This window comes from Notolabrus celidotus, chromosome 20 (genome assembly GCF_009762535.1).
Source record: "Notolabrus celidotus isolate fNotCel1 chromosome 20, fNotCel1.pri, whole genome shotgun sequence".
Classification (NCBI taxonomy): Eukaryota; Metazoa; Chordata; class Actinopteri; order Labriformes; family Labridae; genus Notolabrus; species Notolabrus celidotus.
The window spans coordinates 4,535,434-4,557,298 of record NC_048291.1 but is presented as its reverse complement, the minus strand read 5'-3'; the positions used below and the strand labels follow the sequence as shown (position 1 = coordinate 4,557,298).

General features: G+C 40.4%; 2 protein-coding genes across 2 annotated transcripts in view; one reads left to right on the top strand and one right to left on the bottom strand.

Annotated features, from left to right (window-relative positions):
- Positions 1–21,865, bottom strand: part of LOC117832468 (RNA binding protein fox-1 homolog 3-like) — a 366,580-nt gene that overhangs the window by 277,929 nt on the left and 66,786 nt on the right. The gene's annotated exons all lie outside the window — the stretch shown is intronic.
- Positions 4,314–14,972, top strand: LOC117832466. The gene is made up of 8 exons (XM_034711611.1): positions 4,314–4,430; positions 4,877–4,922; positions 5,042–5,126; positions 9,495–9,704; positions 10,529–11,520; positions 11,611–11,680; positions 12,152–12,326; positions 14,428–14,972. The coding sequence occupies exons 4-8, from the start codon at positions 9,509–9,511 to the stop codon at positions 14,585–14,587; spliced, it is 1,593 nt and encodes a 530-aa protein (XP_034567502.1). The 5' UTR covers positions 4,314–4,430; positions 4,877–4,922; positions 5,042–5,126; positions 9,495–9,508; the 3' UTR covers positions 14,588–14,972.

The window sequence follows — 21,865 nt, the reverse complement described above, 5'->3', positions numbered from 1 at the left end:
CCTCTTTCTGACCTCAACTCGGTCGAGGCAGATGCCTGTCTAACACGAGTCTGGTCCTGTTCAAGGTTTCTGCCTGTTAAAGGAAGTTTGTCAATGCTCACGGTGGATTAAGATGAGATCAGACTGAGTCTTACCCTGTCTTGGTGTTGGGTCTTTGTTAATAATAGAACACAGAGAACGATCTAGACCTGCTATGTTTTTAAAGAGTCTTCAGATAACGTTTGTTGTGATTTGGCACCTTCCCTAGCACACTTCTCCTTCCCTCCTTGCAGTAAGCAACAATTCAAACTAAAACAGATAAAAGCCTGAAACATTTAGTGGATTGTAATGCATCTAAAACATATTACATTTAAATATACAGTACCAGTCAAAAGTTTGGAAACACCTTCTCATTCAAGGGTTTGTAATTATTTTAATTATAGAAACATTGTAGATTAACACTGAAGGCATCAAAACTATGAAAGAACATGTATGGAATTATTTCATTCACAAAAAAGTGGTAAACAAAGCAGAATATGTTTTATATTTTAGATTCTGTAAAGTAGCCCCCTTTTTCCTTCATGACAGCTTTGCACACTCTTGGTATTCTCTTAGTCCGCTTCATGAAGTGGTCTCCTGGACTGGTTTCTAATGAACACGAGCCTTGTCAAGAGTTCATTTGTAGAATAACTTGCCTTCTTAATGTGTTTGAGACCATCAGTTGTGTTGTTCAGAGGTAGGGTTAGCACACAATATATAGCCCTATTTGACTATTGTTGTAATCCAGATTATGGCAAAACCAGATTATTTCATAGTTTTGATGTCTTCAGTATTAATCTACAATGTTGAAAATAATTAGAATAAATAAAAACCATTGAATGAGAAGGTGTGTCCAAACTTTTGACTGGTAGTGTATATATTAAACAAAATTTAACATAAACTTAAGCCACCATAAACTAGTCTGCAACATCATGCTGGGAAGAAAGCAGCCTGTGGTTTCAGTTGCAAAAAAAGACTGAAAGCTGCAGCTTTAGTGGTTTTGATTTTGGATCAATTTAAACAGGATTATGCGGACATGATCTCCCATGGCAGACCGAAAACAAATCAAAACATCTGAAAGTGCAAAAACAAGCTCGGTTTGAATTAATAGTTTTTACTTATTTGTTAATCACATTATTGTTTCAGCACTTTAGTCCAGCTGTTATGGTTTGGTTTGGTTTGGTTGTTAGAGCAGAACTCCTCCCAGTGAAAGACACAGACGTTACCGCTCTCCCCTCAGCAGAGTCACTTGTGCATACAGTTTATATTTCAGATTTAAATGAGCGAGAGAAAGCAAAAGGGAATAAGACAAGGTCGCTCGCTGACTTATCACTTGTCTCATTACTCGAAACAGCGACTGTCAGCACCTGCACATCTTTCCTTCTGGTCCAGTACATATCCATACTCCAGCAGAAAGGGGATCAGTGGAACAAGGAAGCTAAATAACTCATACTGCTCCGGGGTCATTTTATACAACAGTGATGCCACTTCTGCTGAGCTCAATTAGCAGAAAAGAGAGTCAAATGTGTGTGACACGTCGATGTGAGAGGAGAGAGGATATTTTCAAAGGCGCATAATAGCAATGAAGATATTTTCAGCCTTGAATCAACTCTTTTTGAGGATACTGAGGACACAGAGTACATTAGCAAGTATCAACCACCAATGATGGGTTATAAGTGGGAGCCAATTATCTCAGCAGGGTGCATATTACTGTACCGATGAGCTGCTCGGCCTCTGGAAGTTCTGTCAAGGTTAAAAAACAATGGTTCAACCTTTCGCATGCTGAAAGAAAGAGACGGCAAACAAAAGGAGTTCAACAGGGAGACACGCAGAATGCCAAAGAAGGAGGGGAAAAAAAAATAAAAAATCTGAAAGATGAGGGAGAGAAAGACAGACAGAGAGAGCGCGAGAGTGAGAAGGAGCTAACACAAAAGTGTGGCCCTCCTGGGTTGGATGCTGACACCGGTGAGGGATTACTGAGGGGAGGAGCGCGGGCCATATGGCTGCATGGCAAAGTGGAACCCACGGGGAGGCAGCGGGCACATTAGCTTGCACGGGGCCCTTCCATCGCTTCCTCTGCACTGCGGTTTGCGGGACGCACAGGAACATTGACAATGACATCAGGCTCTCCCACCTCTGTGATGGCTCCTGGATCCCAGCTGACACCGCTGGCGGAAGGCCAGGAGGAGAGGAAAAAAAATAAAAAATCACCTGCTCCGCCCCTGCGAGCACAGAGTTACTTATGCCACTCAATAATGACCCGGGGAACGCTGCAAAAACAACAAGCACGACGGTCATGGGAAGGCTGAGACTGAAGGCGTTCACCCGGCGCTCTGTATCGCTGGCCCCTTTCAAACAACAGAGGAGAGAGTCATAATAGCACCACGTTTCACACCAAAAGCGCCACTGTCGTTAAATCAATAAGTCATTACCTTTAATGGGATAAGCACTTTGAAAACTAATTGAAAACAGCTCCATTTACTCCAGCCAGGCCCTTAATGCAAACAATACTGTTGTTGCAGCGAAAAAAACAAAGAAAAAACCAAAGAAAGGAGCGGGGAGAAACACGCACGCTGCAGCCAGGAATCTAGTGTCTGATAATTTGGTCAACTTTGTAATACACTCCTTTTAAAATCCAATACAGCCATTTAACCCTCATCACATCTTACAAAGGACTGTAAACAGGGGGGAATCAAAGGAGACCAACGACTGTCACAATGCACCAGTGCCATCCACAGCCGCGAGCCGGCACACATTCCACTTGTGGGATAGAGTCGGCGGGCGGATCTGAAACTTCTTACCTAGTCAGGTAATGTGATTAAGTCTGAGTGCTTCTTAAGTGATTTGTTTTCCCAACATTTCACAAACAGACTTGATCTCCCCCTCCTCGGCAAATGTGTCAACGATTTGACCGTTTCACTAGTGCTCCAAACTGCAACCGAGCGATAGTGAGCGTCTAAAAATGTGTTGTGGCAGGTTTGCAGAGTATTGATTTATATTAGAGAAAATGACTGTGCATTCAATTCCAATCAAAAGCCTCGGTGGCAGGCAGCCAGTTCTGTTACTGGGTGAAAGACACTGTATTAAATGTAAAGCAAATTGAATGCGCAAAAGCCAAATATAAACCTTGGCAAGTGGAGCCTAATCAGAAATGGATTCTCATCAACACAATTACTAAGTGGGATACGTCACTGGACTTTTTTTTTTGTTATCATATGTACATAATCCCTGTCTTCCTTTGTATCACTAATTCTATTTATAAAATGAACAGCTTGATTGATCTGGCTGATCAAGCTGAAACCATTGCAGCGTGCTCTGACCGATCTCTACTTGGTGGCACATGATGTGTTCAAACTGGGCTTCATTATGGCTGAAACAATTCCAATGCAATGTAATGAGGGACTCTGCTTCATGGTATGTGGTATCATATAGAGAGGGTTGGTGGTTGGAGTCTAAAACAAAGAAGAACCCTATCCAAATGACTTTTTTCTGTCTTGTTACATCAACTTAAAGCTCCTGTGAGGAACTTTTTGCTTGTGTTGATTTTGGCGCCCCCTGTGGACAAAGTTATACCACCTGTCTCTTTGCTGATCTAGTCCTGTACATGCTTAGGTACTGCTATCCAGGGGTGCAGCTCGCTCGGCTGGAAGTGAAGCTTCCAGCAAAGCGTCTGCCCCCTGGTGGCTGGCTGCAGTATAGGTCAAAAACTCTGTCTCCCCCATTCATTTGAATGGGTCCACACTCGAGCTTTAAAAAATAAATACACGTCGTACAAATGTACATATGTATGTAGCTATTATTTGACTGTTTTATGTTCTTTTTTGGGGGAACAGGCGCACTAACACACTGGGATCCTAGCTCCCCCCCTTCCCCCCCAACCCCTTCACCACTTGCTTCAACTCTGCCTGTCCCATTAAAGTTACTAACCATAGACCTTTCTGGAGTCCCTGAGCTCCCTTGTCTCGTAGATTCCTCTGAGCTGCAGTAGACGTCCTCCTGCTGCAAACGTTCCTCTCTCTCTTACTCCCCTCTATCTGTCTTTCCAGACCCAACTCAGTCAAGGCATGATGGCTGTCTAACATGAGTCTGGTTCTGCTGGAGGTTTCTGCCTGTTAAAGGAAGTTTGTCCTCACCACTGTAACTACACTGTAACTGATTTTTGTATTTTCAACAGTATTTAACCACAATATCTACAGTAACTTACTGCGAAAATGATATGCAGTATATTACTGTAAGCAGCAAAGGATTATGGGAAAATATTCAACCACTACTGTAATTCAATTTTGCCCGGGAGAAACTGACCAATGAGGAGCAAACTTTCTTTGAAAAAGTTTTTCTAACGGTTTTGGTGGAGTTGGTGGTCAGAGGAGGATTCAAGAAGAAAGCTGCTTAGAGTTACTACATCTCAAAAAGTAAGTACATATTTATTTATATTAATATAAAACAGACATTACAACCAAGGTCTTAGCTAGGCTTATTTCCCACTGACTTTTACAAATATTGTGCTGTTGATTTAACCAACCGAAAGGTCATTAGCTAACAAGGATTGTTAATGATATTCACAAACTTATTTTGTAATATTTATTGAAATATATATATATATTAATTATTTTTCGTCTTTAAATGTGGTGTAAAGTGTTAAAGGAAACCTTTTCATTTGGCGACGTGCATGTTACCATATTCTACCGAGTAAACACATACACAAACACATACTCAGTAATAATTTTCCAATGAAGACAGCTTTGCTCGTCAGTAGCTCCTTCCACCATGATTTATTAGGTTGAGAATGGAGTTATATTGAGCAACATTCAAGACGGGGATCATTTTTTAGTTTTCTAATGTGATGTTTTTTTTCCAGGTCCAGTTGTGGACTGAGGAGTAAGCGTGTCCTGCAGCGTCTACTGGTGAGTAAAGTCAACGTTTAGAGTAAGCTAGCATGGGGTGTGCAATGAGTTATGTTCAGCTAAGCGGACTTCTTCACGTTGTACTGTGAGGTGAATCTTTCGTGCTTTATTTTCGACAGGATTGTCGGCGAGGGTCTCGTTTGGAGCGGTTCTGTGGCTGTTGAACGGGTGGTCGGGACCTCGGCGCCTGGTAACTTCAAAGCGGTAATACTGGATTTATAATTTAAATGAACCTAGCAGTTGAACAACAACACATGCAGAACATTTGCTTATTATTGTGATATTAGCGTTGAGGGGTAAGTGTCAAAATGGTCGCGCCGTTTGTGTGCAAACGCTGTGATTTAACAGTAAGGACGCTCTCTGGCTTTTACAGGCATGTCAAAACGCATAGGAACTTGGCTTATTCTGAGTTCGGTTGTGGTATGTCAACTTGTCCTTGCAGTTTTAAGACACTGTCAGCCCTTCAGACTCACATGCGTCGGAAACACACACAGCCAAATAAACACGTCGGCCGTAATCCTTCACCTGCTGTAACACACGCAGCGGGTTGTCCTGTTGAGGGATGCGAGCATTCATCTTCAAATTTGCTCACCTTGACTGACCATTTAAAAATGCATTTAAAAGACGGGCAGAAGGTAATCTGTCCCTTTCCTGACTGTAAGAAGAATTTTCATGTTATATCATCTTTCACATCCCACATCAGCAGGAAACACAAATACTTTGTGCAAAAGTCTGTTCAATTAGAAAATATATGTAGTCATGACCAGGATATTAATACCGACAGTCATAACCTCCTGAGACCCGGCCCATTCATTAATGTCCTTTATAATAGACATTTTGTTCTCCTGTATCTTGCTAAAGTATTTGGAGTTACCCTTCCAAGCCCTATAGTATTCTGCAGGGGACATCCTGGGCTTTCCATTGATGTGTCATTTGATTGGTTTGCATGCTGGGAACTTTACTTTTTTCCTCTATCAAGATGGCTGCCATACCAGCAACCACATTTTATGGACAGAGGAGAGGTAAGTCAAATATTCTTTATCTATTGCTATTTTTACCATGATAATTATATATATTCTTGTTCATAAACATGTTAAGAATAATATTTTTACATCTGAAAACAGTTTCATTGTTTCTGTTTTGAAATAACAGGCATTTAATGAATGTCAACTGTAGTGGACACCAGGACCATTTTAATGTATTTAATGACTGCACATTGTTGTAGGAGAAAGAAGTGAAGCAGAGAGGATTCTGTACCGGATAGTGGAGGGAGATTCAGATTTGGAACTTTCAGATGAGGAAAAGGATGAGGAGGATGAGTATCAGCCTGTGATAGGTGTAGATGATGATGAAGAAGGAGAGGAAGAAGATGCAGGAGAATCTGATGAGTCAGAGGCAGAGAGGGAGCAGCAAAGTCGTCGTGCTCTGTGGGCCAGGACTAACTTGTATGTTTTTTTTTGTTTCAGGCTAATGTATTACACTTTATGATCATGTTAGATTATTGTAGTATTTGTACTGTGTAAATGCTGTTAAATATATGCAAGTTACCTAAAAATATGCTTATAAAGTTGGTCAATAGGGAGTCATATCATATCCATGACTAAAATGACTGCATTAATCCAAATTGATGTTAAAAAAATTAACTGTTACTCCTTTTATTAACTTGAATTTTTTTTGTGTTTTTTTTTTGTTTGTTTTTATCATCCATCAAAACAGATTCACACCTGTGCTACCTGGGCTTCCTGCCTATCAAGATGACCCTAAAATCCGTCAATACTGGAGTCCAATCCAGTACTTTTCACAGTACATTGATAACAAAATCTTTGCAGAAAGATGCAGGAAGATGCAGAAAGATGCAGGAACAAGGGCTGCAATGGCAAGACATACATCAGGTGCACCAAATGCAAGATGTTCCTCTGCATAACCAAAAAGAAAACATGCTTCCAGGATTATCACAGCTAAAATATCCAGAGGAAGAAGAAAAGCAGAACTACTTATGTTCTATGTCTTATAGTTCACTGTTGAACTGAATACATGTTTTACGTTACATTATAATGTATTATTACAAACATTTTGTCCTTGCAAGCAACAAGTAACAGAAGAGTGATACAGAATTTTATTGTTTTTGTTAAAATTGAATGTGTTCTTGGGTCAAAATCACTCTAAAGTTATAATCTGCTCCTTTTTTCTCATTTTCTAAATTCTGTTCTATTTTCAAGCAAATATCGTCCTGTTGTCCTCTACAATGGACATGTTATGAAATAAAAATTAAAAATATATTAAAAAAAATTAAAATTGTAAGGTGTTTTTTTAGGCCCAAATAGATAGGAAATCACACAAAAACAGAAATTGTAAGACACTTGTTTCCCTTGGTTCTCAGGAGGATATGCATTTTCAGACTGACGCAGACGATGAGGCTCATCCTCATGAGGATGAGAATGGCAATGATGTGGAGGAAACTTTTCTGACAAATTTGGCACTGTTCTATTTGAGGATGCAAGCTAAAATGTTGCTACCAGCCACCACTATCCAAAGTCTGATAGAGGAATTCCAGATGGTGCAAGACAACAGCATGGCACACATCTTTTCAAAACTGAGGGATGAATTGGTAAAGCTGAATGTGTCAGCAAGTGACACTGATAACATAGTAGCAGGTCTAAACAAGAGCAATCTTCTGAGGTTGTACAATGAGGGAGCATTTAGGTCAGATGAAACCCGGAAGACATTTTTCAAGAGGAATTTTAACTATGTGGCACCCAAACAAATATACCTTGGAATAAATGCCAAAGGAAAGGAGTGTTTCTTGCAGTATGTATCAGTAAGTGAGACCCTGAAGGCTCTTTTGAGTCATGATTCAGTTAAAGCACAGTATACTGAAGCACAGGAGCACAGATCAGATGATCCACATTTGTTGGAGGATGTCAGGGATGGCAGGAATTTTAAAGACAAGGATGTTTTTAAGCAGGGTATGTCCTCAGTGTCTATTATCTTGTACCAGGATGCCTTCGAAGTGGTAAATCCCCTTGGCTCGGGGAGAAAAAAACACAAGCAACTTGCTGTATACATGACCCTGTCAGAAATTTCTCCACACAACAGGTCCTGTATAGACCCTATACAGCTTGTTATGCTTTGTAAGGAGGAGGATTTCAAGTTCTTTGGGCAAGAAAAAGTGTTTGGTCCTCTTGTAAAAGATTTGAAAGATCTTGAAGATACAGGGGTTGAGCTGAACAGTGGTCAAATAATGCAAGGAGCAGTCCTTGCAATAGTTGGAGATAACCTCGGGTCACACATGATTGGTGGTTTCACGGAAAACTTCAGTAAAAGTAAATATTTCTGTCGCTATTGTCTTATTGACAGACCTGCTTTTCATAATGCTCCAACAGAATTAGGTCTCCCACGCACCAAACAAAGTTACAAAAACTCTGTTGATGAGCTTTCTGGAAATATACAGCTACGTGAAGTAAATGGCATAAAATTTGACTCTGTCTTTAATAGCCTGAAACACTTTCATGTATGTGACCCAGGACTCCCACCATGCTTAGGACACGACCTTTTTGAAGGTGTTGTTTCAACAGATCTTTCTCTCTTCATCAAGCAGCTTGTAACTGTGGGAAAGCATTTCACTTACACCCAGTTGAACAGGAACATATCTTCTTTTAAGTATACTGGAACTGATGTCAACAATAAACCATGTGAATTGCGGGCAGGCAGTGAAAAACTAGGGGGTAATGCAGCTCAGAACTGGTGTTTTCTCCGGTTACTCCCACTGCTAATAGGTGATCGCATTAAAAATCCACTGGAGGATGAGATTTGGCAGTTGTGCCTGAAGCTACGAGAGATAGTTAATATGGTAACAGCTCCAAAAATACATGCTAACCAGGTAGCATATTTGAGGTTTCTCATTAACCAGTATGTTGACTCTAGAGCCTTACTGTTTCCAGATGCACAACTGAAACCAAAGCACCATTTCTTACTGCACTATCCAGAGCTCATACTTCATTTTGGTCCACTTATTCGACTGTGGAGTTTGCGTTTTGAAAGCAAGCACACATTTTTCAAGCAGTGTGCAAGGAAACTACATAACTTCAAAAACCTGAACAGTACTCTGGCAGAGAGACACCAGCTTCTGCAAGCCTATCTTCAGGCTGGCAGTCTCTTCAAGCCAAAACTTCTAGTACAGCAAGCTGATGAGTTTGACAGCCACTTGTACCACCCTGGCATCCAGGATGCTGTTAGGTTGAAAGACATCTGTGAAGGCACATTAGTGACACCAGCTGTTACATACAAGGGCACTAGATACCAGAAATCCATGGTTGTAGTTCTGGAGGATGGCGACAAGGGATTCACCTTTGGCAAAATTGCTCTCATATTGATTAACTCGTCAAATGTTAATTTTATCGTTGAAAAATACCAATCAGTGCCTTTAGTTGACCTAGGTGTGCACTGCCTCCTTGACTCAGGTATTTCTTATGTGTGTGTCAGTGTGGAGGCCCTGGCTGACTACTACCCGCTGTCTTTGTACAAAAGATTTGATGTTAATCTTGTACCTTTTCATCATTCTGTCTATCTTAGGTAAATTAAGAGATATGGAGTCAGTGGAGGACGTCATCAGGAAGGCCCTCCCCGCACTCCAGGAGCGGGATTATCACAATCTACTCACACATTTGGCTGGTATTGGTGTGAAGACAGAATGTGATCTGAAGTTTGTTACCTTTGAAGACTTAAAAGATACCGTCCCACTTATTGCTGGCCGAAGACTCATACACTTCCTCAAGAATCGAGGTAAGAAATATTACGTCCTAAATTAACAGTGCATTCCTGCTTTTGAAATATTTGACACTGAACAGAGCAGTGCAGTCACAATTTTTTAAGACTAGTAACACTGTTGTTAACTGTAAATAGCCAATGACCCCCAAGTTTTTACCTGACAGGTCATTCATTATTAATTGTACCAGTTATGTTACAATCCATAAAGAAGTTTTATTTTAAAATCTGTGAGTACCAAACTCTTTATCTGCTAAAAACACTTGTTTATTCACATACATTTCATATAGTTACGATATTGAACTGCTTGTAAATAGTCTGGTACCAGTTATTTATGGTGATTACTTTATGTATTGGAGTCACAAATTCAAATGTGTTATGGTGCCTGTCACACAGAGATGTTGTTCTCTGTCTTTGCTTCTGAGGACATTAGAAGACCAGTTCAGTTTTTATCAATCAATTTAGCATGTTGTCTGTTGACTCCAGTGATGTTGTGGCCTTTACATTTTCAAACTTCTGGTCCCATGTTTTAATTAACTTAGTGTTTTAAGGTTTGCATCTGACACCTTGGTTAAAACAGAGGTCTGTGCTTGGAGAATTTGTTTTTTTTGTGTGTATATAGTGTATATTTGTACATAGTTCGTTTGAAATAGGATTGACCCTCACACATAGCAAGATATTTAAATACTCATGTGGTCAGGGAAGTGAATATTTTTTGGGAAATACAAAGTAGAGGGTACAGATTTTCAGCTTTTGGTTTCTAAAGACTAGTTATTGTGACTGTTTGAAAGTGCTGAAATACATACAATAATGACATTTAAATGTTTGAATTCCTCACACAGGCCGTGAAAACCTCACATCTGACCAGCTAGGCAACTGTACGGCAGGCTCTTCATCTTCAAGCACATCACCCACAGCCCCTATCCACAGCCGTGACTGGATGTCATCCTATGAAGTCCCATGGGAGAAAATGACTCCAAATTTAAGACAATGTGTTGCACAAGGCCAGCAACCCAGAAAGCAGGACCATTTGGCCATGGTGAGAATCATTGTAGATTCAATCCGTGAATTATGCCTGAACCCTTCCAGAAACCAGTGTTCAGAAATCGCAAGACGAATCACTGACAAGTACCCAAAAAGCTTTGCAGATTTAACAATGGAAGGAGAGCTAATTGGCTGTGGTTATGGGTCCTTGTTGAACCAGATCAAAACAAGGGTTGAGCATGTAAATCGTGACAACACACTGGTGAGAGTGAGAAGAGTAAAACGTCCAGTCAATGACAGCGAGCCTGTATCCAGCAATGAGGCCCCAGCATCAAAATGTTCAAAAACAGACAGTTATGGCTGCATCAGTTGGCACCCACTCAACCTCCCTGCAGATGAGACTCCAGAATCAGTAGAGGAAAAAAGGAAGGCAATGGTAAACTCCTTCTCTGAAGAGGGGCCTCGAGCAGCAGAACATGGCCAGGTAGAAGAATTTATGAAGATAACCTATGCCACTCAAAGATATGCTATCAATAGCAATCCCCCACCCAGTATTGACGAAATGAAAGATCAGTGGCCATTTCTGTTTTTAAAGAAGTTCATGTGTGGTCACTTTTACACACTCACTGGGATAGAAATTGGTGGCAGACTCCTGGATACCCTCTGCAGAAAGGGAAAGAAAGTCATCCACTTTTTTGAGAGCCAGCTCCAAAGGTGGAAGAAGGAAGTCAGGAAAGTCCTGAAGGACATCGACGATGGTGAAGAAGACATCAACCATGGAGTTGCATCGGTGCTCACCCTGATGGCATTCTTCAAGGAGAATGAGGATGCACTGTTCCTTCTGGCTGATGTTAGTATTTTATCAAATGAAAAAGTTAAAATTTAGTTTTTTGAATTGTAAGTCATTTCTATTATCTTTTTGTTACATTGCTGCTCGTAGGTCACTGCAACTTCAGCAGATGTAGAAGGCAGCCTTCCTATACCCAGCACTCCAAGATTGATAGCGCGTGGTAAGATGACCGACCAAATTTTTCAATGTTTTATATCAGTGATGTAACAGATCCCAAATATGAAGCGCTGCCTGCAAGCTAGTTCGGGCAGACAACTCACTGCACTGATTTCAAACCCACCTTCTCCCCAGCAATACAAAACACAAAAAACACAAAACAGGAATCCCTCTGTAAATATCAAGTCTGCAGTTATCTACTACAAGTTTCTTCTTGTATGACCTTTGACAATGTAGAACACCTAACAGAAGTTTTTTTTTTTTAAAGAAAGTGATCTTGTGACTGCTTCAAGCAGTTACTGGCCCATTTAGAAGAGGCACTTTGGAACAGGGTCTGCACAAGTGTTATTGAAAATTAAGAGCACCTCTCAGTATAATGTAGTCAGGACAACACCACCTTTGAGTTATCGCAGTAGTAACACAACATATATTATATACAACCCTAAAAAGCTGTATTATGCTGTATGTGTTACAGGGGATTCTGTTTTCACCGCGACATCCTGGATGCTGACTATGGAGGGACAAGTCCTTATCCAGCCGCAAGAACTAACAGATTTTCCCTCCGCACTAGCCGTCCTGTTCTGCTGTTACTACATTTTCAATGTGCAGTACCAGGAAGAGGCAGCCAGTACGCTTGAGTTTATTCAGAGGTTTGTATAATAACTTCATCAAAAGAGATAGTTTCAATTGTTACATGAAATGATATATGGTTTGTTCGAATTTGAGCACCACAGATGGGAGTATTTTTCTGCTACTCCATACATGGAAAAGTAATGAGCAAATATAAGGTTGTTTAATTTATTCAGGATTTCTCATAATTGTCATAAAAGGTTGTACACTTTTTTTTTGTTGAAGAGTTTGTTGAAGAGTAACACAGCTGCCTTGTACAAAATTGCCACAACCCTATATTTGCTCGTAACTTTTTCATCTACGGGGTAGAAGACAAAGTGCTTCTATATACTATTTCTCAGAGGCTTTTATTATTCAGATTTGCAAGTGTAGTTTGAGATTTGTAAAATTGGAGATGGATCAGTAAAGAATAAAAATTATAATAATAATACCTGAGATTTATATAGCCCCTCTCAAGACACCTAAGGTTGCTTCACATAGGAGAGAAAACAAAAAAAAAGACAAGAATAATGAAAGAAAGCAAAGGCATATATAAATATGATTAGCTAAAAGGTCTAAAAATATCAGAATCAGAATCAGCTTTATTCGCCAAGTATGCTTGAACACACAAGGAATTTGACTTTAGTAAACTGTGCTCTCTATGTACAAGGCATAAGAATAAGAATAAGACCTAAAATAAAAAATAAAATAAAAAATATAATAACAATAACCTTAGCTATAAATACAAAGAGACAACCAATAGGCTTGACTAATATGTACAGGCTAAAATAATATGATAAAGTGCAGTGGTGAGTTGCAGAGGTAGTTTAACATTATAAAAATAGAAGTTAAATAATACAAAAAATAGAAATATGGAATTCTGCTTTGAGAATTGTTGCATTGTATATCTACATGTATATTTACAGAGAGTATTTATCAAACAGGTATGACACTGCTATGGTTTAGTGTTCAGTCCACAAACAGGATCCTAGCGTAGGTCCTGGGGGAGTCCAGGTGATGCAGGATGTAGTTCAGACCCATGTTGACTGCATCCTCCACCGACCTGTTTGCCCGGTAGGCAAACTGCAGGGGGTCCAGCAGGGGGTCTGTGATGTCCTTCAGGTGGCTCAACACTAGTCTCTCGAAGGACTTCATGACCACAGACGTCAGGGCGACGGGCCTGTAGTCATTGAGTCCTGTGATGGTGGGTTTCTTTGGGACTGGGATGATGGTGGAGCTTTTGAAGCATGAGGGCACTTCACACAGCTCCAGCGATGTGTTGAAGATCTGCTCAAATAACTAGAAATACACAACTCAGGCCTGTCCATCAGCTCTTTTTTTAAGTTATGTTTTTGGGCATTTTTCACCTTATTTGATAGGTCAGCGGAAGAGAGACAGGAAATATTGGGAGTAGAGAGTGGGGGAAGACATGCAGCAAATGGTAGATGCCGGGAGTTGAACCTCTGACCGCTGCAACGAGGACTATAGCCTCTGTATATTGGGCGCGCTTAGACCGCTAGGCCAACGGCGCCCCCAATCAGCTCTTTTTACAGATGACTTTGCAACATTTCCTCTGTGAAAGATATGATGTAAAGATACCACTGATATTAATATTTAACTTAATTAATACTTAACACGGCCCTAGTAGTCATCGTTTTCCAGACGTAAAACTTTGATGAACCTGTTTGGTATAGCTGTGTAGGTACTTGTTTGTGTTCATATTTTATAGCCTTATGGTTGATATAAGAAACAGTTAAAAGCCACAATGTGATGCAGTAGAGTTGAAGCTGCTTTTGGTAATCACAGAGTAAACATCAGAGTCAAGGGGGTCAAAAGGTCAGGCTTATAGTAAATCCAAAGAGTGCCCTCTGCTGGATCAAAAGGAAAACTACTTCTAATGGCCTGATGAACTTGTAAAAAATGGAATTCTACAGATAATTATAGTTTGAATTTTAATTAGTGTCAAATGAATGTTCACATTTTAGAATAAAAAGTGACAGCCCTATGCACAATAAGCATTTGTCTATATATTTGTCACACATTTGTATAGACTGCTGATCTGTCTAAACGTAATCTGCCTCTTGTAGATTCAAGTAGAATATTTCATTGATTAACAGATTTTTTTTTTCATTTCTCCTACAGGTTTATTCTTAGATTAAACCCTGATGGCTCCAAATGCCAGGCTACGTCAATGATCAGCCGGACTTCTGGTAAGAGGGTAAACAGAAAGCTATCCAGCCTGAATCCACGTGTCATGTCACTAATCAAAGAGCTTGTGGATTTTGAGTGGCAGAACTATTAAAACCATACATGCATACATCAGGCCGAATAATAATAATCGAATTTGAAAAAATCTGAATCGGCTGTGCTCCAGAGTTCAACAGAAACATGTATATATTTAGTCTGTTCTGTCATCAAGCTGCTATAACGTTGTGTTAGTGCTTTACCTTATGTCCGTTCTGTATTCTATATTGAGCTTCATTTGTTCTAAGTCTTTTCCCATCTGACTGACATCATATTTAACTGACAGAGATTTGATATTCGATTTTAATATTTAATAAATGGTAGAATTTTGAAATTGAATGTAATATCTGTGTTCTGAAATCCAAGCATAACTGTATTTTCCCAGTGCAGGTAATGTTAATGGTTATGGCTATGACCTTGTATATTAGATTTTCATGTATATTCTATATTCTGTATATATGTTATTAACAATGATTAATAATTAAACTAATTATTGAACAAACTTTTTGGGGCAAGACAAATGTTTGAGTCATTTTTATTTATTGTGTTGAAAACTATGTATGTATTGTTTTTTACAAAACCACATTGCTAGGATAAATTCTCAGTAAAAATTGTGATAACTGTAAAGTTTAAAAAAGAAATAGAAATACTGCTGTGAAAACTAATACTCTAAGTACAGTAATGATCCTGTAATTTCAAATCGTGTACAGTAAGTATACCATGATAGAAAATACAGTAATCATAATGTGAATATTAATACAGTAAATGTACTTTTACTGAGTATACAGTAATAACGCTGCAACTTGAAATACGGTAATGATACTGTGAATTAAAATACAGTAAGTATACTGTTATAAAAAATACAGTAACTAAGCTGTGTATTGAAATGCAGTTTTGATACTGTAAAAAAGAAATACAGTAATACTACAGTAAAGACTTTTACAGTAACTTACTGGCACCCTGCTGCCAGTAAGTTACTGTAAAATTTACAGCAACCTTTTAACAGTGTAGCTAAATACTGCGATGTGCAATGCTCATGGTGGATTAAGGTGGGGTCAGACTGAGTCTTACCCTGTCTTGGTGTTGGGTCTCTGTTCATAATTTGACATAGAGTGGTCTAGACCTCCTTTGTTTGTAAAAGCGTTCTGAGATAACATTTGTTGATTTGGCGCTATACAAATAAAGATTGATTGATTGATTGATTGATTGGGTTCAAGGCCTCTTTTTTCTGAAAAGTTTCTTTTAGTGGGGCGCTGGTGGCCTAGCATTTTAAGCGCCCCACATACAGAGGCTACAGTCCTTGTCGCAAGGGGCGCCGGTTCGATTCCCGGCCGGTCGACCATTTCCTGCATGTCTTCCCCCACTCTCTACTCCCCACATTTCCTGTCTATCCTCAGCTCTCCTATGCAATAAAGGCAAAAATGCCAAAAATATAACTTAGAGAAAAAAAGTTAGTTATTAGAGGTTAAAAAACGGGGGTTTTACTTCCTGGTTTGCTTTGATTGACAGCTGCCACAGAGGGAAACTCCATAGGATCTTGTGATGCTATGCTGGGTGGCAACACAGAAATTACCGTGGCAACTATACAAATTCTCTACAGCGCAGACTCTGGCTGCACGATGGCTGCGCATTGGAACCAAGGGAGAGGTTCGGATGGCTGGTGGTGAGGCTTTCAGCAGTGTGACTGCCCCCTGGTGGCTGGCTGCAGTATAGGTCAAAAAATCCATCAGTCAAACTTTAAAAAATAAATACACGTCCTACGAATGTTTCTCACATCTGTATGCTGTGGTGATATGTAGTTAGTATTTCACTGTTTTGTGTCCAAGGCCTCTTTTTCCTGAAAAGTTTCTTTTTCGTTAGTTATTAGAGTTTAAAAAACGGGGTTTTACTTCCTGTTTCCTTTGATTCACAGCCGCGGTGGAGAGAAACTTAAAAGGACACACAGCATCATGTGACGTCACGCTGTAGGGCGGAGCTTATTACGGTGGCTTCACAGGCTCTGGCTGCACAATGGCGGCGCCCAGGAGAGGGATTTTTTGGCTTCAAAACCGTACAACAGGAAAAGGCGGAGCAACGCTGTCCATTTCATATACAGTCTGTTGCTGTACTTGTACTTGTTGCTTGCTTGTGTTGTCTATTCGTTGTGCTCACCTGTCGCTCAGTCTATATGTTGCCTCATTTGATCTGCATGCAGCTAGTTTAACGATTGGTAGTCACTGCCAGATGCAAATATGTACAGCACTGTTAAATGTTGTCCTGTTGTGTCTACATATGTCTTCTTTAACATTTCCTCATTGCTGCTTCCTGATTGTATTTTACGTCCATGGACACTCTCTCAAAAACTGTCACATCATGTCCTTATGTAGCTTTTCGTCATTTTTAATCGTATGGTGCTATTTGTACTTTTCTTTTCTTCTCTTTTTTGTTTGTTTGTTTGTGTTTTGGTTTCTCCTCTACCTTCTTACTTTGATTTGATTTTACTCAATTTTATCTTTGTTTAATCCTGATCTTTTTAGGGAGCCTTTTTTAACATCTGGCAAGGGACTACGGATGCAAACTAGCCTTTTGGCTAACTCTGGCATATTTACAGAAATGTTAATTAATATGCATGGTCCTTTTAAATAATACATAAATAAATAAATAATACATAATCAGGCAGACTTACACATCATGTCCTTTAAAAGTGAAATTGATCAATCACTGCGGAAGAATATATTAGCGTGCTGATCTGACACCTACCCCCTCGCAGCTGTTACTTGCATTTAACATTTCAAAATAAGAGCTGGAAATATTATTGGAAACTGTTGGTCTTGTTTGCATTTGTATAGGTCATAAAAAGGCATCCTTGTTAATTTCAGTCTGTTTCATGACTAACTAAAAACTCCTCACAGGAGCTTTAAGAGCTGTCTTATACCAGTGCAACCAATATACAGTATCACTTAGTGGTCCTGCTTTATAAACAATGACTACAAGTGCAATAATCTCCCCTGTTAAGAGTGCTGCATCCTCTGTAGATGTACTGTAAATTTATTTTATACAATTTGATGCTTATTTATGTGTATATTTTCCTAAGGATACACTAGTTTACTCTTAATTACCTGTAATTCAATATTTTTGTATTAATGTTTGCACTTTCCACTATGCTGCTGACACTGTAAATTCCCCCATTGTTGGACCAATAAAGGATTATCTTATCTCATCCCTCTTATCAAATGAAGAGATAAATATGTTATTGTATTATTGTATTTCACCCAGAGGATCCCGCTGTAATCTAGATAAAACTTTTTCACTTAGATGCCAATGCATCCGTCATCCTCACAACAATTAACTCCCTTGTATACAAGACGCAGTCCATATTTGGGGAGCTCCCAGAGCAAAGAAGGTTCAAACTGCATTCCTGCTCGACGACTTTCACTGCAGATGTGTAGCTCTTTCTAGTCCCATCTGTTATCGACCCCCTGCCAGTAGTTGAGCACAGCCTCTGGTAGCATTGATAGTTGTGAGGTATAGTCCATGACCAATTTGCATCATCCGCTGGTCACTGCTTCGCTATGTATCAGGTAGACTTTGGGCATTGTGGTCACTTGCTTCATTGAGCGCCATCTTTTGGGTGAGATCCTCTAACACAGTGGTTCTCAAAGTGGGGTCCATGTACCATAGCGTGGGGGTCCGTGACATAATTAGAATACATTTCTAATAAATTAGAAAAATGTTGCTGTGTCATTAAAAACAGCATATGTACCATTGTTAGGATACCATTTAGTGGCTCAAGGGATATGCCAGTCTTGCTACTGTTCATTTAAGTATAAATGCTGTCATGTTGAGTCCACAAGGAATGAAATGACCCTCTGTTTTAAAGTATACAAGTGGTATTTACATGATTCAAATTGAAGTGTTACCTGGTTATCACTATGGAACAGGTCTGAAGTATTTAGATTCATAGGTTTCACAATACAAATAATTCCAAGGGCAACTAAGAGTGCAAATGGTAGTAAGCATGTGCTTATAATTGTAATTGAACGACTGCTCTAACACAATAGAATACCTCTCAATGCCTTGCATTGTACACTGGTATACTGGCTGCACTGGTGTATAGGATGCAGCTCACTTTTTAGGTGTCCAAAGGTATTAAAAGTGCGTCTTCTACACCAGATGTTATGGTAGTTTTTGGTGCCTGTACATAATTGGACTGCAACCATTTCCCAATTAAAGTCATGGGTTAGAAAGGCATCACACACCCATATCCAACTGCCCCCATGGAATTCATTCATTTAAGTGTAGACATCAATCAGTGGTGTGTACAGTTAGTCTGATAACTAGGTTAGCCATTAGGCTGTCGGAGAAAGAGATGATCGTGCTGACAGTCCAGGCCGGAAGATTAGTTAACAGGTGGGAGTCTGAAGGGCCCCCACTGTTATCCATGAGCACCCCTAACCCCCTGAACCACATACACACACACACACTCTTTTCATCTCTTGCTGTCTTTTTTTTTCAACACTTGGAAGAATGACATACCCACATAAATGGGTGAATAAAAGAACGAGGGCACCATCTGGTTGATCCCGGTGCTAATGGAGCAGCTCAATTACGCTTTGACTTTCAGTGAACTGACCGGGACGGCGCGCTAATGTCGCTGTGTGCTGTTTATGTTTAACACCAGACACTGAGTGGACATGCTGGATCGCTGGAAGGCAAAAAGACTTTTAGAGGCTTCTGCAAGGGTGCCAACAAAGTGTCAGTGGTGCTCCGCCATCCAAGGAACCACTTCCTGTTGTCTCGAAGTTCCTCAGGAAACACAAGCAAGCACACAAAATGGAGGGACGGCGACGTGGGTAGTGGATGGGGGGGGGTAGAGTGGCGCGGGGGAGGGGGGGTCGATTCGACACTTGTTGTTCTATCCTTGAACGAGGTGCTCAAGCTAAATTGGCTGCGCAAATGGCTAATGTGTATAATGGAATTGAGAGTTGCCCTGCATAAGGGCGTCTGCTAAGCAAATAAATAATTTAATGCAAATCCCAGCATCGTGCCTCCTGCCAATTAAGCTAACCTGTTTTAGCTGTAAGTGATTTTATTACATTAGCATGCCGTAGCTCTGACTGCATTAGGGAGGGTTTAATCAGTCTGTAATCAAATTAGAGCACAAGACAGAAGGAGGAAGTGCCATGCTTCCACAAAGCACCTTGCTGGCGCACCTGCAGGTCTCATCTGAGAAATCTATATTTAAGATGCTTTTATACATATGGAGCATGCACCATCGTGTTGCATGCATGCATATGCTTTGTGAGTGTAACGGATATTAGTTGACTTGCTGTATGTGTGGCTAAAACAGGTTTCAACAGCAGCTGTCACACCACAAACAAACGTGTGGTTGTTTGTGACGAGCTCTTTTATTATTCAGGTGACACGCATAAAGAAATCGATCGTCCGAGCGCTCCTTTTTGTTTCCCAACGCTACGTTGGACAGCTAACTACATGCCATCTTATCCCTGTTGATGTTCCCTGTCACATTTAATAAAGCATCACCAACAAGCAAACTGCATTACCAGCCTGATTAACATAACATGCTCATGCAATCATCCATGTTGCTCATCACGCTGACCAGAGGGAAAAGGGATGCAGAGATGATCTACGGCTACTTTTTCCACACGGCGTTTCAGAAAATGCACAGTGAGGTATAGCTGCTGTGCTTAAGCTGTCAAGGAGCAGCTTCGCAAAGCCTGACAAATCTGCCTCGGCGAGAGTGAGCGCTCAGAAGGCGCTGCCAAAACTGATACCCTCATTGCCTTGTTTTCCTGCTTTTGTTTTCCCTGTGCTTATTGGAGGCTGAGGTTGGTGGTGGGTGGGGGGGCGTAGGAGTGATAGTTGGAGGGGGGGGGTTAGCAACATGAGGAATGTGTTTGCCCTGAAGGCAAAGTGCAGAGAACAGTCTTTAAAGATTCTCTGAGCTGACAGATGGTGGTGATGGCTGACAGACAATGTCTCACATAAAGCAGAGCTGCTGCAGACGAGTGGAGTCATGATCACCTTACGTTCCCGTCATCCTCTGATCAAAATAAATAAATAAATAAAGAGTCCTTCCAAATGAGATGTGCATAAACATACGTCAAAAGCATACATACATAATGTCCATTGTAACGGGTTTCCATACATTAGTGCTGTCGAGGATACAAAGCCAAGGCCGGGTTATGATGTCTGAGAGTGGCAGCTATTGAGACAGTATTCTAATGAGTTTCAATCAAAGTAAGACCAGGACAGAGATATGATGAGACCAAGACTAAGACCAAGACAGAGACGCAATGAGGCCAAGTCAAAACCAAGATAGAGACATAATGAGACAAAGTCAAGACCAAGACAGAGACATGATGAGAAAAACTCAAGACCAAGACAGAGATATAATGAGACCAAGTCAAGACCAAGATAGAGACATAATGAGACCAAGACTAAGACCAAGACAGAGGCATAATGAGACCAAGTCAAGACCAAGACAGAGGCATAATGAGACCAAGTCAAGACCAAGACAGAGGCATAATGAGACCAAGTCAAGACCAAGACATGGCTAATGACACCAAGTCAAGACCAAGACAGAGACATAATGAGACCAAGTCAAGACCAAGATAGAGACATAATGAGACCAAGACTAAGACCAAGACAGAGGCATAATGAGACCAAGTCAAGACCAAGACAGAGGCATAATGAGACCAAGTCAAGACCAAGACAGAGGCATAATGAGACCAAGTCAAGACCAAGACATGGCTAATGACACCAAGTCAAGACCAAGACAGAGACATAATGAGACCAAGTCAAGACCAAGATAGAGACATAATGAGACCAAGTCAAGACCAAGATAGAGGCATAATGAGACCAAGACAGGCATAATGTCAATAAGTCAAGACCAAGACAGAGACAAAATGAGACCAAGTCAAGACCAAGACAGAGACATAATGAGACCAATTTAAGGCCAAGACAGAGACATAATGAGACCAAGACTAAGACCAAGACATGGCTAATGTCACAAAGTCAAGACCAAGACAGAGACATAATGAGACCAAGTCAAGACCAAGACAGAGGCATAATGAGACCAAGTCAAGACCAGGAGAGAGACATGATGAGACCAAGTCAAGACCAAGATAGAGACATAATGAGACCAAGACTAAGACCAAGACAGAGGCATAATGAGACCAAGACTAACACCAAGACAGAGACATAATGAGACAAAGACTAAGACCAAGACAGAGGCATAATGAGACCAAGTCAAGACCAGGACAGAGACAAAATGAGACCAAGTCAAGACATAGACAGAGGCATAATGAGACCAAGTCAAGACCAAGACAGAGGC